This window comes from Callithrix jacchus, chromosome 21 (assembly GCF_049354715.1).
Source record: "Callithrix jacchus isolate 240 chromosome 21, calJac240_pri, whole genome shotgun sequence".
In the NCBI taxonomy this organism is placed as follows: domain Eukaryota; kingdom Metazoa; phylum Chordata; class Mammalia; order Primates; family Cebidae; genus Callithrix; species Callithrix jacchus.
In genome coordinates this window covers 45,304,868-45,323,017 of record NC_133522.1, presented here as the reverse complement: position 1 = coordinate 45,323,017, position 18,150 = coordinate 45,304,868, and the positions used below count along the sequence as shown (strand labels likewise).

General features: G+C 42.8%; 1 protein-coding gene across 13 annotated transcripts in view; it reads left to right on the top strand.

The window, feature by feature from the left end:
* The window catches only part of LCA5L (lebercilin LCA5 like), a 45,267-nt gene that overhangs the window by 25,864 nt on the left and 1,253 nt on the right, over positions 1–18,150 (top strand). For 4 of the 13 annotated variants that reach the window (XM_078358416.1, XM_078358413.1, XM_035283148.3 and 1 more), the window contains 6 exons: positions 98–612; positions 2,712–2,849; positions 12,612–12,696; positions 14,963–15,084; positions 15,252–15,369; positions 16,043–16,174. In XM_078358416.1, the coding sequence (XP_078214542.1) occupies positions 166–612; positions 2,712–2,849; positions 12,612–12,696; positions 14,963–15,084; positions 15,252–15,369; positions 16,043–16,174 (1,042 nt within the window). In that variant the 5' untranslated portion in view covers positions 98–165. Of the gene's footprint in view, positions 1–97; positions 2,000–2,711; positions 2,850–12,611; positions 12,697–14,962; positions 15,085–15,251; positions 15,370–15,934; positions 16,886–18,150 lie in introns of those variants that run through there. The other 9 variants (XM_054249148.2, XM_078358415.1, XM_035283153.3 and 6 more) reach the window with 6 other exon arrangements.

Here is an 18,150-nt window from a genome sequence, read left to right as displayed (position 1 = left end):
TGTGTGTGCATGGGGGGAGGAGGGAGATTATGCATTTGTGCATATTGGCATATCTGTATATATTACTAGTAGTAAACTGGATTATCTGCTTACACAGGCCAGAAGGAACTCTCAGTTGAAAAAAAGCACACCTGGAATGCATCGCTTTTTAAATCTCAAATCAATATGATTGCCCAAAGAAGAGATGCTATGGCTCATCGAATACTCTCAGCAAGGCTTCATAAAATTAAAGGACTAAAAAATGAATTAGCTGATATGAATCATAAATTGGAAGCCATCCTTACAGAAAACCAATTTTTGAAACAACTTCAACTTAGGGATTTGAAAGCTATAGAAAAATATAAGAATTCACAAAATAATCTACCGCAAATTATGGCTAACCATCAGAACGAAGTAAAACACTTAAGGCAACTCCTTAGGAAATCCCAGGAAAAGGAAAAAACCGTATCTAGGAAACTTAGAGAAACTGACAGCCAGTTACTGAAGACCAAAGATGCCTTGCAGGCACTGCAGAAACTTTCCGAAGACAAAAACCTTGCAGAAAGGGACGAACTTACTCACAAATTATCTATTATTACAACAAAAATGGAGGCAAATGACAAAAAAATACAGGTCTGTATTTCAGGGGCCCGGACATTTTAAGATTCCGGAATTTATAGAGAGAGGGTGTGCATTAATAATAGATGTGCCCCCTCTCTAACAAACCATTACTAAATGCTTTGCTTGGCATGCTACACTAAATAATTTCATTGTCTAATAGAGGGCAGAGGAAGGGAGTGGTTTGAAGGAAAAACAGAAGCAGCTCAAACTAGAAATGTTCATCCTGTGTAGTGCACAAGAGTTCATTCTGTGGCTAGGCTAGTTTATCTGGAAATGACCATCTCTAAGATAACACAGCTACACTGTTAAGGGACTTTTTCCTGTGCTGAAAAGATTGCATTGTGTTACATGAAACCTCTCTTTCAAATCAGCCCTTAAACTGTTTGTTAAAAGGCTATTTCCCTAAAAAGCTACTCAGTGAATCCGTTCAGTGACTTTTGGATTGTCCTTCACCAGTTTGGCCAGGCATTACCACGCAGACATTTGTAGTTATTTTTAAAATAGCAGTTTTTCCCAGATAATGTTCCTGGTATTAGGGAAGGAAAAGGAATTAAAATAATTAAAGAGATGACGGGATGGATTTCCTCAATAGCACGTGGTTGTCAAAATCCTGGGGAATACATTATAAGGGATGACTTGGGAAAGGCATTGATATCATATTAAGAATTCTTCTGCCTGTTAGATAGTTTGAGTCTATAGACATAAACATAAATGGAATTAATTTAGGATTTAAATCTTTAATATTTGATGTTGAAACACTAGTATTTTCTATGATCTTGACTTAAATAAATATCGGGTTCATTTCCTCTACATTTTTATCTCAGTTATTTCTTCTGTTGTTAAAATTCTGTATTTTCCAAGAAATTTTTCTCACATGAAATTGATATGTGATCTACAGAAAATAATGAGCAACCTCATTTTTCACTCTTGTATACCAAAGTGATATTATTTGGCCTTTAAGGTAATACTGTATTTATCTTAGCATATGTCTGTCGTGTGAAAGGAAATATATTTTTATATATGTATCTAAGTCGTACATATTTTCATATCTATATATAAAACCAAAATAAATTGCATAACTATTTTTTTAATATAGGAAGCACTTACCAAGTATGAGAAATCTCTGTTTGGTTGTAGGCATTTAGTGGAGGAAAACATGTGGACCAAAACATGTTATTTTTTTAAAGTTAATGTTTTAGGGAGTAGTATTTTTAGTGATTCTTTCATCCTTTTAGCTTTCCATATCTTTTACCTTTCCTGTTTGGGAAAAGTACTGATGTTATAATGGAGGAGGTCCTACTTTTATGTTAAAACAAAGACAAATAGTCCTTTTGGTAAGCCATTTGTCAAGTCCAGATCAAACAGTCCTCCAATAAAATATTCCTCATTCCAGAGAGCAGATGAATATGTGTGATTATTGAGTTAATCAGTCATTTCATTGTCTTATAGTCCATCAGTATGGATGGATGTGGTGGTTTGAGTCCATGTTCAGTCTCTGTCATCTGGGAATGACCATTAACAGTGTCTACTGATTTTAGGGTCTGGTCACAATCTTTAAATGAAGCCAGGCATAGTGGGTCATGCCTGTCATCCCAGCACTTTGGGAGGCCAAGGCAGGCAGATCATTTGAGGCCAGAGTTCAAGACCAGCCTGGCCAAACACGGCAAAACCTTGTCTCTACTAAAAATACAAAAATTAGGCAGGCATGGTGGTATGCACCAGTAATCCCAGCTACTCTGTAGGCCGAGGTGGGAGAATCACTGGAATCCAGAAGGTGGAGGTTGCAGTGAGCCGAGATCACACCACTGCATTCCAGCCTGGGCAACAGAGTGAGACTCCAACTCAGAAACTAAAGACGTTTTAAATCAAATTTTAGAGCATGTAAAAAACAGGCTCAAAACATACGATATTTGTTCTCCAGAGCTGGGATCTGGGATTGGGGGCTTTCTTTCAGTTACACTTCATTCTAATATATGTTCCCTATATAAGTCTTCCACTAAAATTGTATTGAAGATGTGCACTTTTCATAAATGTAGTTAGTTTCATTATAGTTGAAGTTTTCGGCAATACTAACTTGGTTGCAGAATAGTTAAAATATATACTGTTTTTAGAGCTTGGAGAAACAACTGAGGCTGAACAGCAGAGCCTTTAGTCGGCAGCTAGCTATCGAGAATCGGAAGACTTTGGCGGCTCAAACAGCTACCAAGGCTCTGCAGGTGGAAGTAAAACACCTTCAGCAAAAACTTAAGGTATTTCTTCTAAAACAAAATGTAAGAATGAAATTCACATTCCTGAAATATATGAGCTATATGCCTATTAAATCTTTAAGTGATTTTTTAAATTTTACATGTATATGTAAAAAGACTCCTCCCCCCTTTGCAGGGGGTCTGGGCCCCCATCCACAGCTCTGTTTATTTATTTATTTTTTATTTATTTATTTTTTTTTTTTTGAGACAGAGTCTTTCTCTGTCACCCAGGCTGGAGTGCAGTGGCACAATCTTGGCTCACCACAACCTCCACCTCCCAGGTTCAAGTGATTCTCGTATCTCAGCGTCCTGAGTAGCTGGGACTACAGGCTTGCGTCACCATGCTCAGCTAATTTTTGTTACTTTTTAGTAGAGATGTGCTTTCAACATGTTGGCCAGGCTGTTCTTGAACTCCTGGACTCAAGTGATCCACCTGCCTTGGCCTCCCAAAGTTCTGGGATTATAGGTATGAGCTACCTTACCCGGCCCCTAAACTATGTAACTTCATGAATACCTTTTTTTTTTGCGGGGGGGGGGGGGGACATTTTACCAATCTTGAATGCAGAAAGATAGCAAAGAATCTGACCAAGTATTTTTTTAATTCTTATTTTTAAGCAGTATACATACTTTTAAAAGACAGTTTTTCAAACATATTTGCAAGTAAAACTAAGATAAATTTATGGGCCATTAAAATTTACCTTAAATATTATGTGATAAGTTAGTTTTTAAACATTAATTTTGAGTTATATTAAAATGTTAACAAATGCAATATTACTTAACATGATGAAGTACGAATGGTAACAAGAAGTCTTGTTAATGAATATAATTTATATTTTTCTAATCACAGTACACATTCACCAAGCTGTTAACTCATTCTAATAACTGCAGATCCTCTGTTCATGAGACTCCATCTCAAAAAAATTAAAAATAAATATAACCATTTTTAACAGGGAAATGCTTAATGAAAAGATACAAAATTCTATATACAATAAGATCCAATTTTTTTTTTAATTAAATATGCCTCCACACAATGGATATCTATGTATCTGTAAACAGGAATGAGGAATCTTGATGTATAACTGTGGAATGATCTCTAGGATACATTGGTAAGTGAGGAAAGGAAGGCAGACAAAACTGTGTAACATCCTTGACACGGTGTGGCTGTGTCCCACCCATGTCTCATCTTGAATTGTGGCTCCCACAAGTTTCCACATGTTGTGGGAGGGACCTGGTGGGAGTTAATTGGATCATACAGATGGGTCTTTTGCATGCTATTCTCATGATAGTGAATAATCTCATGATCTTGAGATCTTATGGTTTTATGAAGGGCGGTTCCCCTGTACAAGTTCTCTGTTGCCCACCACCATGTAAGAAGACCCTTTGCTCCTCCTTCCCCTTCTGCCATGATTGTGAAGCTTCCCAGCCGTGTGAAACTGTGAGTCCATCAAATCTGTCCTTTCTAAATTACCCAGTCTCAGTTATGTCTTTATCAGCAGGCTGAAAACAGACTAATACGATCCTATTTAAGATAAAGGAATCATGTCTGTAATCCCAGCACTTTGGGAGGCTGAGGGGGGTGGATCACAAGGTCAAGAGATCGAGACCATCCTGGTCAACATGGTGAAACTATGTACTAAAAATACAAATATTAGCTGGGCATGGTGGCGAGCACCTGTAATCCCAGCTACTCAGGAGGCTGAAGCAGGAGAATTGCTTGAACCCAGGAGGCAGAGGTTGCAGTGAGCCGAGATCGTGCCATTGCACTCTAGCCTGGATAACAAGAGCGAAACTCCGTCTCAAAAAAAGAAAAAAAAAGATAAAGGAAGCAACAGAAATATACCCACATATTTGCCTACATTTTAAAAAAATACCAATACTAGGATAACAGCAGAAAAAGAGAGAGCGAATGGGGTGGAAGGGATAGCTCTAGAACCTGGACTTCATGAATGTCTCTTTGGAACCAGGTAAATATTTCTATAAGTATGAAGCAGAAATAAATTTTTTTTAAAAATTAAAAAGCAGCCAGGCATGGGGCTCATGCCTGTAATCCCAGCGCTTTGGGAGGCAGATCACCTGAGGTCAGGAGTTCAAGACCAGCCTGGCCAACATGGGAAACCCCGTCTCCACAAAAGTTAAAAAATTAGCCAGCTGTGATGGCGGGTGCCTGTAATCCCAGCTACTCAGGAGGCTGGGCCAGGAGAATCACTTGAACCCAGGAGGTGGAGGTTGCAGTGAGCCAAGATCGCAACATTGCACTCCAGCCTGGGCAACAGAGCAAGACTCCATCTCAAAAAAAAAAAAAAGATTAGACAGCTATCCCTAAATATCCAAAGTAAAATGCAAATGAACCCAAACACATATACAGTTAGCTCTTTGTAACCGCAGAATGCGGAATCTGTGGACAGGGAAAGCCAACTGTATCCTATTGGTGGCACAAAGCCACAGAAGGAAGCCATTCCAAGTGACTTAAAACACATGTCATTTGCATATGGTTAGAGATACTCTGTAAGGACACAAATAACCACAAAAAATCTTACACTGTTGAGTAATGATATTGTTGGCAATTATGTTGATACTGTTATTTTGAGAACGCTGTGTATATCTTTTGGGATAAAGCTCCTGATTATGGTGGTGTCATTGAGAACTGGGATTTAGGGGAGGTGCAAAAGAAAATACAGAAGTAAGATAGAGTCAAATAAAAATCCTATAGTCCTGATTTTGATCTGAAGTGAAACTGTGAAATATTCTCAGATTAACCAGTAGCAGTGAATACCCCCAGCACCCAGATTATGGTCTTTAAGTTCCATATTTCACTAAAACCAAACAAGTCTCCCTAAAAAAATTCCAGGTCTGGTGCATGAAATATACTAGATGAGCCTGGAACGTACTGTCATACAAAAGCAAAGAAACTATGAAGGACCATGAGGGTAATAACAAAAGGACTCAGGCCCATCTAGAATAGGTTCTTACTGGCCAAAGATGGGGATATTTGAGAATCAATAAACATAACTGCACAGGTTAAAACTTATCAAAGGAATCCAAAGTTCATAATGATACTTAAAAAACAAAACGCCTCAGTGATGAGTCCTTGTGGAGGATACTATGGAACAGCACGCTGGCTTGAAAACTGGCCAGTAGAGGACAAGAAGAATCATTTTACCTTTGCTGTTCGAACGACTCCTCAGAGTCACCAAATCGTTTGTGAGGGGGTAAGATCCTCCTTATAAAATTATTCCATTCAATAGTGAAGAAGGAATGACAGGGTTAAAATATCACTACTGTGGAAACTCCTAATGGATTAGTGGCTCTAATCAATGATCATCAGTGGCTCGTAGGATCACAAGAGAGATATGCACTTCCTGACAGAGGTATATACCACCATCTACTCATGCCAAAGAACCGAACCTAATCCTAGTTACACACTGGGCTCTCCCTACCAATTGAAAAGCAGAGGGGAGAGGCACATGCTCAGGGGGGGATGAGTCAGCAGCGAGAGACTGTGGAAACTGCATTACAGACCCCCCCATTGCCACGATTAAGTAGCAAAGCAGAAAAACTAAGAGGCAAGAGTGAGACTCTATAAATAAAAGACAGTAAGATATATTAATCAGTCACAGTGTCTTCAATCTTGTTTACATTCTAATTCAAACCTTTTAAAAATTATAGGACAATGGGGAAACGTTAAACTGGATATTTGATGATGTGAAGGAAATACTATTGATTGGACTGTTATTTTAAAAATACATTTTTCTGGCCAGGTGTGATGGCCGGAATGTGGAATCAAAATACTGCAGTTAGGTTTTAAAAGGGATGCCGTTGTTTCTTGTGGATACTAAGGTAAGTTATTAGAGATCTAGATTTGCTTCGGATAAGCCAGGGCTGGGGAATGCGGTCAGAGAGAGAGTGGGAAACAGGTCATGAGTTGCTCACTAGTGAAGCCGGCTCATGGAGGTTTATTGTACTGTTCTACTTTTATTTTTATATTTTAATTTGTATAATAAAGTTTCAAAGGGAAAAATGTTTTTGAAATTACATATTTTATGCATTTTTAAATGCAATTTTAAAATTTTTCTGCAATTACATATTTTATGCATTAGAAAAGTCTAAATCAAAAAGGTGGCCTGAACACATGCTTTTCTCCCTCCCTGCCAAAGCTCCATGGAAATGACAGAAAATGTATTTTTTTTTTTTTTTTGAGACGGAGTTTCGCTCTTGTTGCCTAGGCTGGAGTGCAATGTCATGATCTCAGCTCACTGCAACCTCTGCCTCCCAGGTTCAAGTGATTCTCCTGCCTCAGCCTCCCAAGTAGCTAGAATTACAGGCATGTGCCATCATGCCCGGCTAATTTTTTGAATTTTTAGTAGAGATGGGATTTCTCCATCATGGTCAGGCTGGTCTTGAACTCCTGACCTCAGGTGATCCACCCGCCTCAGCCTCCCAAAGTGCTGGGATTACGGGCATGAGCCATCATGCCTGGCTAGAAAAATGTATTTTTAAAATAACCCTCCAAACTATGCATGGTGGCTTACACCTGTAATCCCAATTTTTTGGGAAGTTGAGGCAGAAGGATCTTTTGAGCTCAAGAGGTCAAGACCAGCCAAGGCAACAGAACAAAGCCTGTCTCTGCAAGAAATTTAAAAATTACCTGGGCATGGTGGCACATGCCTGTAATCCCAGCTCCTAAGGAGGCTGAGGCAGGAGGATCTCTTGAGCCCAGGAGTTGGAATCCTTAGTAAGCTATGACAGTGCCACTGCACTCCACCCAGGGCAACAGAGTGAGACTCTGTCTCTAAAAATAAATAAAATAATTCATAATCTCAGGATACCAAAACTGTACCAGATCTAACAAAGAATTTCTAGAAGATAAAAAGCAGTTTTTCTTTTTTTTTTAGATTGCAATCAAACATAGACAATCACCAACTAAAATATCCACAAATAAAATTCTGGGGCGAAACCCTAGAATTTTATTTGTGGAGAGAAACCTCAGAATCAACAGAGGTGAACAAAAGGAGGTCAGGTAGAGCAGCTCACATTTGTAATGCCAGCACTTTGGGAGGCTGAGGCACGAGGATTGCTTGCACCCAGGAGCTCAAGTTTACAATAAGCAGGATAGAGCCACTGCAGCACTCCACCCTGGGTGACCAGCAAGACCCTGTCTCTTTAAAAAAAAAAAAAAAAAAAAAAGAGCCTTGGGTGGGCCTGAAACGTGGCAGTACATTAATCACCCGGGGAGGGGGCTTTTAAAAAGCCATTGCCCAGGCCACACACATCGTAATGAAATGAGAATTTCTGGCATGGCACTCGAGCATCAGGAGATTTACTGCAGTCACAAAGGGTAGGTACCTAAGCCACACTCACAAGCAGGTAAATGGGTTCTGCCAGGCTGAGAAAGACACCGTTCCCTCTGGCCTTCAATTGTTGGTGATTATAGACTGTGTTCAACGTCGCTCCTTCCAAAAACCCTCACGGAAATACCAGTGGAGGACTACAAAAGAAGACAGGCACGCAATGGCAAAGAAAACTGGTCTTCAGCAAACAGTGGCGATGTGGGCACATGTACTGACTGCAGAAAATGGGTGGAAGCATTTAAGGGAATGACTTGGAGCTGGAGCCACAGCAGGAGATGCTTGGAGAGGCGTTTGTCTGGTCCTAGGCAGGCATGGGGACCAGGAGTGAGAGGACGGATTAACAGCAGTCTCAGCTGTCCCCCACCTCCTCCTCAGCAGCCTGCACAGCATCAGGGAGCCCCGAGTTTGCCACCAGGGGAGAAAGTCTTGTTTCCTCCCCTGGAAAGTGAATATGTTGCTTGAGAAGAAACGGGCTACTGGGGCTGGTATCCCAGGGAAAAACCTTTTAAAGAATAAATTCTGGAATTTGGGAAGTATTCAATCAAAAGACCACCTCAAAGTGAAGCCTTCCAGTCAGCAAGTGCCACTGACACAGAGCCAGCCTGCCTTCCCATTCAGCGAAGAAACCTACCAAAGACACGCATTTCCACACAAAACGGCAGGCACATGGAACAGCTCCGCCAGCTCTTCCTTCCCACAGAGGCTCGGGCAGCCAGAGCTGTAAAGAAATCAAGCAGCACGAAAGAAAGCAGAAGCGGAGCCACCGACTCTGTAGTCTGGTTTCCTGTAACTCAGTCATTCACCCATGGCCTATCTCCTGTAGTTCCTCCCTGCACCCAGGATACCCTCCCACTACCACCTCCCACCAGGCCTGTTTCATCTGGAAAAAGGAGATGGCCCCTTACGCCTCACCTCCAGGGTCACTCCTAGCACTCATCCAAGGGGAGAAGGAATAGAAGCTTCCAGGATGTTTTCAATCCTGACCGCTCAGTTACTGTGCTGCATGCAGCACCATTCAACTGACTTCAGAATGGCAATATTAATATTTCTCTTGTTTCTATTTTTTGCCTTTAGTCTTTTATTTATTTATTTATTTTTGAGACAGAGTCTCCCTCTGTCTCTGATCGGTGGCATGATCACAGCTCACTGCAACCTCCGCCTTCCCGGGTTCAAGTGATTCTCGTGCCTCAGCCTCCCCAGTAGCTGGGATTGAGGTGTGCACCACCACGCCCAGCTAATTTTTGTATTTTTAGTAGAGACAGTGTTTCGCCTTGTTGGCCAGTCTGGTCTCAAATCCCTGGGCTCAAGTGATCTGCCCACCTTGGCCTTCCAAAGCAGTGGGATTACAGACATGAGCCACCATGCCCGGCCAGCAACATTAATTTTGTTCACAAATCTCCAATTTGGGCAGGGCTTGAATAGGGATAGCTCATCTCTTCTCATCTTGGTATCAGCTAGAGTGGTTCAAAGGCTGGAGGCTAGAATGATCTGAAGTCTCACTCATATGTCTGCAGTTGGTAACAGAGAGAGAAAGGAGAGAACCAGGCAGATGAAATATTGCCTTTTGTGACCAAGCCTTGACAGTCACACAGCGTCACTTCTGCCTCGCTGCATTTGTCAGGGCTGCGCTAGGCGGTTCAAGCAGTTAACACCACCTCTTGGGGGATGGGGGGGTGTCACAAGGTTCTTGAAGAGCATATGGGACCGAAATCTTGTGGCAATTTTGGAAAAATACAGCCAGCCACATTAAGTCATCATTTGAGCTTGGGAGAATCTGGTCCCAAGAGTCGAAAGTTCTGTTTCTGTACCTTGAAACTCATTTTCAAGTCATCCCAAGGTCTAGACCCACTTCTGGAGTATGAGTGGAAGTAGGAAGAGGGATGTCGGCCTTCCACAGCTCCCACCTGCGGTACTGCATCCCATCTTCTACCCAGGCTACAGTCGCGCTCCTGCGTAAGACATTATGTTCTATCTCGTTTTTGGACGCCATCAATGCTGACCTTAATATGATTCCACACCGTGAGCCAACTTCCCTTTTAACTCTGACTTGATACCCTTTGCACTCTCGAGTAGTCTGAGCATTCCATGAACATTCCCAGCCACAGATGATCTTCTCGTTTCCCTTGACTGATCGAACTCAACCACACAGGTATCCCGGGTCGTGTTCCAGACCTGCTGTGTTAGACTTCTGGCCCAGCTCTGTCGTGGGGCCCAACCTGAAGCTCTGCTCCAAGCCTCGAGGAGGACAGTCCTCCACGCTGCTTCCTTTTGACCCCCACCGCCCATGTGGCGGCCTCTTGTTCTGTTCTGGCTTTGCCTCCTTCCTGCTCTCTGTTTCCGACCCCCAGCTGTTCAAACCAAATCAAAAGAATTCCGTTTTCAGGCAGTCAAAATCTGTCCCTGTAAATATGAAAATGTTTCTTAACCAGTGTGGATGAAAAATCATCCTAAAATGTTTGACACAATATCCTTCATCTTAAACTTATTATCCAGAATATGCTTGATCAACTCTTCATGGTGGTAAACTGCCAGCATTTATGGTTCTTTTGAATAAGTGTTACCACAATAAAAGAAGAGAGAGATGAACCATTAACATTTTTGCCTCTAGAAACTTAAATTCTAGAGAAGATTAATATTCTCATGTTTTATCCATTTGTGTTCCTCTGATAAAAAACTAACTTTATGGTTCAAATGAGTAGAAAACCTACACTGTACAATTCAGGTACAAAAATATGTAATGTTATTTATCTTCTATAACTGAGCCATGCTTCCTCATTAGCCCCATTAGGAAATTAGGAATGAGGACGGCAGTGGACAAGGAGAAATGGATAAAAGCTCGTCTCAGTCTCTAACTGAAAACATGACTATGCTAAGTTGTCTCTTATACTTGCAGACTTTTTCCTCATCCCTATTTTCTGTCTCAGTGGGAGATGGCATCCTGGGCAAGAGAGAAAACACGTGTGTATTCTTGGCGTAGGGAAAAAGAGGCCTCTGGTCTGTGTTCTGCCCTCTGACCCCTCTCTAGACTGGTTCTCTTGACAAGTGACTGGCCTTAAATTCCCAGGACCCTGTCTGATGTGCACTGAATGTGGCTGCTGAAACTCACGGCCTCTTCTCAGTCTGGTCGGACAACTCCTGGTGGTCTTCTCTTGCTGTTGATGTAAATGCTCTGAGATCCCTGGCTAGATTCTCTGTCACAAAGTCTGTCCTGTGGGAGCACGTGGACCCGTAAGGACTCCAGAGCAGGTGCAGCTCCCACCACAGGCCCCACTGGTTGCAAGGGTAAGGGAAGCACAATCCATCTCTGACCTCCACAGGGTATTTAACCCTTTCTAACCTACCGCTTGGGCAGAACCATGTTACTTTAGCTCCATGATGAGTGGAAGCGGTTGGGTTGGAGGAGGTGCCTTTTAAGGGGCTTGCAATTTTCTTGAACCACACCAAGGCCTTTGGCTTTGAGACTTTCCCAAACCTCAGAGATGTTTCTCACCCTCTGAATATCCCTTGGCCCATAGATTTGACCCTAAGAAGCACAAGGAGACCAGACTCACTTTCTCTCTGTCTCTCTCTCGCTCGCTCTGTCTACGTGTGTGTGTGTACACATGCACGTCTGTCACACTCTGACATCCCTGGGTTCCTTCCTCCTTACTTCATATATACCCACCTCTCTTAACTATAGTTGTTACTACAATTCAGTGGCCTCGAGTCCAAAGCCTTTCTTTCCTCCTGGTATACATACAAGAAGGAGCATTTGGTATTTAATAAAAACCATTTTTTGTTCCTTAAGTTAAAGTTTCAAAACGTCCATTTTGCCAAGACTCAAGAAAGTCAATATTGAAATTTAAAACTGAACAATGATACCCTTGTTCTAGGCCTTCCCCCCGCTGCCCTTGTCTGGATGTAGCCCTGTCTCATAAAACTTTCTATTAGATGGCAGAAATGTTCACCTGTGCTGTCCAGCACTGCAGTCACTAGTCACATGCAGCTGGTGACCGCTTACTGGAAATATAAACAGTGTGGCTGACAACCTAAATTTTAATTTTTTTTTCTTTTCTTCAAGACAGACTTTTGCTCTTACACCCAGGGGAGTAAAGTGGTGTGATCTCAGCTCACCGCAACCTCTGCCCCTGGGTTCAAGCAATTCTCCTACCTCAGCCTCCCAAGTAGCTGCGGTGAGCCGAGATCGCGCCATTGCACTCCAGCCTGGGTAACAAGAGTGAAACCCGCCTCAAAAAAAAAAAAAAAAAAAGCTAGTACTTTTTGATGTCAGGAATGGTATATGATGATATGGCCTATTTCTGTTTCTTCTAGAATCTATATATATTATTCAAAGGATACTGAGCTCATTTAAATTGCTTTTAAAAGAAATCTAAGTTGACAAAAGCAAACAAAAAATTGGTATTGTGGTTCTCTTTAGGAAAAGGATCGTGAACTTCAAATTAAAAACATCTATAGTCATCGAATACTTAAAAATTTACATGACACCGAGGACTATCCAAAAGGTATGTTTTCATTACTTTTGCTCAAATCTGTTTTTAAGTAGTCAGATTTTCCTAATTTATATAACAAAATAATTTTTAAAAATCACTTCAGTAGGCATTAAAATACATTTTGTGATTCTAGAAGAATAATGAAACTGATATGGTGAGATTGCTGGAAAAGAAAAGAAATTCTGCTGCTTCTCCAAGAAAACACCTGATGGCAGATGACGCGAGTGCGGGGGCAGGAGGTGCGGGGAGGGGATGTGGGCTGGGGGCCCTGGAATGGGGAACCGCAGTGGCTTCCATGGAGCGTTCGGCAGTGGCATCTGGGCCAGGGTAACAGAGCTCACGGAGGCAAGGCCGAGGATGAGTGAACACCCGTCACCAGGCTGGGCCGCCTGGTCAAGGACATGAAGATCAAGTTGCTGCCAGAGATTTCTCTCTTCTCCCTGCTCATCAAGGAATCTGATCACTTTGTTCTGGGAGCCTCTCTCAAGGACGAGGTTTTGAAGATTTTGCTTGTGCAGAAGCAGACCCGAGTCGGCCAGCGCACCAGGTTCAAGGCGTCTGTTGCCACTGGGGACTACACAATGGCCATGTCTGTCTGGGTGTTAAGTGCTTCAAGGAGGTGGTCACTGCCATCCGCGGGCCATCATCCTGGCCAAGCTCTCCATTGTTCGCGTGTGCAGAGGCTACGGGGGGAACGAGATCTGCAAGCCCCACACCGTCCCTTGCAGATCTGTGCTGATGCACCTCATCCCCATACCCAGAGACACTGGCATCATCTCCGTGCCTCTGCCCAAGAAGCTGCTCATGATGGCTGGTATCGATGACTGCTACACCTCAGCCAAGGGGGGCTGCACTGCCATCCTGGGCAACTTCGCCAAGGCCACCCTTAATGCCATCTCTAAGACCTACAGCTGCCTGACCCCCAACCTCTGGAAGGAGACTGTATTTACCAAGTTTCCCTATCAGGAATTCAGTGACCACCTCATCAGTGTGCACCAGAGTCTACGTGCCGAGGACCCAGGCTCCAGCTGCGGCTACACTGTAGGGTTTTTATACAAGAAAAATAAAGTGAGTTAACCCTGAAAGATAAAAGAATAGAAACGCTTTCCTGTTCTCTCATCTCCAGACAGCCCTTATGTCCTTTCTTCAGGTGGAGCAAGAGGGTACGTCAACTCTAAGCAAAATGTCTGCCGAACATTGAACTTTGTTAGCCAGTATATGGCTTTTTAAAATGAACTTTATTGGGGTATATTCACCTCAGTAAAATGCATCCTTTTTTTTTTTTTGAGATGGAGTTTCGCTGTTGTTACCCAGACTGGAGTGCAATAAAGTGTACATGCAGCTCAGTGGGTTTCGACAGATGCTTGTGCCCGTGGAGCCACCACCCCAATCACGATACTGAATGTTTCCACCTCCCTAAGATGCTCCCTCGTGGCCCTGCTCTCAGTAGTCCCCTACCTCACCCGAGGCCACCACTGACTTCGCTGTGGTCACAATAGCTTAGTTTGTCGATCTAGAACTTCATGGAAGTGGAATCACGCAGCATGAACTCTCTTGTATCTGGCTGCTTTTGTACAGCATAGTGCTTTTGAGATTCGTCTATACTGACGCCCCTATCATTAGTTCACACCTCTTATGGGTAGAGCCTTGTTTCCTTCAAGACCATGTGCACTTCTTTTCCCCCAAGAACTCCCAGTAGCAGATTCTACTCAGAAGTACCATAGGCATACTCACCTCTGTGTTGTTAGAAGTAACTACATGTTTACTTTCAAATGCAACAACCTCTAATTTCCTTGCCTGCCTCTGTTTCCGGTTTATAATCGAGAATAGCAGCCACCAGAGACGATGAATCAACCAAGGGGTTGTTGAAATGATAGAATTTCCTTCACTTTTCAGGGAGAGTGCAGTCTAGATTGAGTGGTCATGCGCCTCAGCATGGACAGTCTAACCACTGTCAGTCAAGAGCTCTGCCACAGGATAGCTCGGTGGCCTGGCCTCTCACAGTTACACGTCTCCAGTGTTGAGTCCCTTCTGCAGAGGACACCCTTGTCCTCAAACAGCAACACCGTCTTATCCTCACACCTACCTTGTACTCTAACACTGTGCTGCCCAAGGACAGACAAAACAAGGGCCCTGGAGGGAAAAACAGGAAACTAACACATGCTAGGTATATACTGAATGTTTAGAAACTACTTAGTATATTTTGTTATTACATTGCATATTATTTTATGCTTAAAATCAATATTGCCTCCAAATGTAAAACATGTTTCTTACACAGAATCTACCTGTTCTATAGTTTCTTCAACAAAATCAGTCCAAGCAGACAGAAAAAGTTTGCCATTCACAAGTATGAGACACCAGGCAACCCAGAAATCAGACGATCCACCTTTGACAACTAAGGTACAGTAAATCTGGAATCTTGCAGTGTCTAATTAAACACGCCTTAACAGAAACAAATGAGGCTACTGGTTCTGTGCGAAAAGTATGTGTAAGTCCTTAGAACAGAATGCAACTTAAAGTTATCTAGACACCCCCAAAATGTGTTTGTGCTGCTTTCTAAATTATAGGGTAAAAAGGCAACAGGAAACACTGATCACAAAGAAAAGGCAACTGAAATAAATCGTGAAATTCCTCACTGTGTCAATAAACTACCAAAGCAAGAGGATTCTAAGACAATATATGAAGGTAATTTTAACAACTTTTTGAAGTCTATCTTATTTGATTTTTTTTTAAGTGTGAATTACTATGTATGTATATAAAGCACACATAAAACAGCTGGGCATGGTGGCTCACCCCTGTAACCCCAGCACTTTGGGAGGCCGAGGCGAGAAGATCACCTGAGGTCAGGAGTTTGAGACCAGCCTGGCCAACATGGTAAAACCCTGTCACTACCAAAAATGGAAAAATTAACTGGGCATGGTGACAGGCACCTGTAATCTCAGCTACTGAGGAGGGTGAGGTAGGAGAATCGCCTGGAGCTGGAAGGTGGAGGTTGCAATGAGCCAAGATCGCCCCACTGCACTCCAACCTGGGCAATAGACTCATCTGAAAAAAAAAAAAAAAAAACTCATAAAATTTCCTGAAATATAATAAAAGGAACACCTGTGTACCCAGTACCCTGCTTAAGAAACAGTGCATGAGTGCTCCTTGGAACACTCATGGGCCCTTCACAGTCATATCCCCTTGCCCTGTCCACCAGAGCCCACCATCTTGGATTTTATGCCAGTCATCCCCTTGCTTTTCCTCACAGGTCCCTGTCTTCATATGTGTCTGTATTTGTCTGCTTGAGCTGCCATAAGAAGAAAATACCGCAGACTGCCGGCTTAAACAACATTGACGTATTTTCTCATGGTTCTAGATGCTGGGACGTCCAGGATCACAGTTCTAGCCATTTGGCTTCTGGCTAAGGCTCTCTTCCTGGCTTTGGATGGCCTCCTTCTCACTCTGTCTTCACGTGGCCTTTCCACAAGAAATGCTTGCATGAGGAAGGGTCAGTTGACAGCACCAGTACTCTGGTTTTTTTTGTTTCAACATATGACATTTTGGAGGGAGGAATACAAACATCCATTTCATAACAATAGCCTTACACAATATATTCAACTTTGAAAAACTGAAGAGCAAATGATTCAAATCCAGCTGAGCAAAGGGCAGTATTGCCGCTTTTGAATACAGACTTCCAGGAAAAGGACTCCAGCCTCAGCTCCCCTAAATGAACAAGGGCCCAGTCAGTGGGTGAAGTCATGAATTCTCCTAGGACAGAGAAAAGCCATCAGATCCATGGCATCTGGCAGGGCTCTTTTGAGCAGGCCCAAGAGAGCTAAGGCCAAGGGAATGGGCTGCTCAGAATTTCCTGCTCTAAGATCACCAAAGCTTACCTCCAGCTCTTGGGAGTAGGTGGAAACAAACTGCTTCCGAGGGGTACAAGGAGAGTCCTGAGCTGGCCCAGGCTGCAGGGTACAATAGAGTACAACACTTTGTCAGCCATGGGCAAGGCAGGCCAAGGCCTGGCTCCCCTGGTGTTTGCTACCTGGAGGTCTAGTCGAGCCACCATCCTGGGATCGCCCTTCATCATTTCCTGCAGATTCCTGTCACTCTTTCTCTACTAGATCTTCTCTTCCTAAGCCAAGTCCTCCTCTTTCTTGGTAAATTCCATCATGTCTTAAAGAGCGCAACCGTGCTTCTTGGAAATGGTGCATGTAAGGTAAATTCGTATACCTCTTATCTGGAAGTGTCATTATTCCACCCTTATACTTCATTAATAATTGCCTAGATAGGAAACTCTAAGTTGTGGGTAATTTTCCTTTGGAATTTCAAAGATGTGGCTCATTGCTTTCATGTTACATTACTGCTCACAGGAGATCTGGGTACAGCCTCACAAGGGTGGGCAAGAGCAACTTCTGAGGAAAGAACATGCATGACTAATGAGTCCCAGAGTTCATTCAGGGCTGCAAATCAGACGTGTTCCCTTAGGCAGCATGGAGAACACATTGGGCATTCAGTAGAGGCCCAAGGAGGGCCACGCCTTAGTTGTGAGGGCAAACTACTGGGTTTGAATAACACAATAGTTTGACAGAACTCGCCAGTAAAGCTACTTTCTCTGTTGCAGTCTGATGGAAACTGATCATCAGCTGCAATTATGCTGTGGTCACTGGTGTGTTTTAAGTTTTCCGCTGATGTTTCAGTCCATTGTCCTAATTCATATCGTCCTAGAAAGTCTATCCACTCGTTTGACAAGGATTTCTTGAGCATATCCTACGTGTCAGACACTGTTCAAGGCATTAGGGATACAGCAGCAAGCAGATGCAAAGTACCCTGCCCTCATGTGCTTATATTCTAGGGTGGGAGCATCTTTCCCCATCAGTCCACATGTACCCAGTTCATTGTCTATAATGGTCTAGAATTTCACAGACTGCACATGCCATACCTTGTTTAATCATCATTCCTTTGGCGGATGTTTAGGTTTTATTGTGACTAAATTATGCTGCAGTAAACATCATTATACTTACCTTTGTCTATTTTTTGTAGGTTCATTCTGAGAAGTGAAGTTGTTGGGTCTAAGAGTATATTCACTTAAAATGTTGATACTGCCAAATTCCCATCCAAAGGTGCTGTACCAGTAACACACCCACCAATGGGGATCAAACATTCCAATTTCCCCATCTTTTCACTAGCTCTAGAAATGATTTGCAAAATGGATGGATGAAAAATGTCCTCATTGTGTTGTGTTTTGTTTTGAAACAGTTCTGCTCCGTTGCCCAAGCTGGAGTGCAGTGGCACAATCACAGCTCACTGCAATGTGGTCCTCCTGGGCTCAAGTGATCCTCCCACCCTAGCCTTCTGAGTAGCCAGGACTAAGGACTACAGGCAGGCACCACCATACCCGGCTAATTTTTTTTTTTTTTTTTGTAAAGTTGAGATTTTGCTATATCGCCCAAGCTGGTCTCAAACTCTTGGACTCAAGCAGTC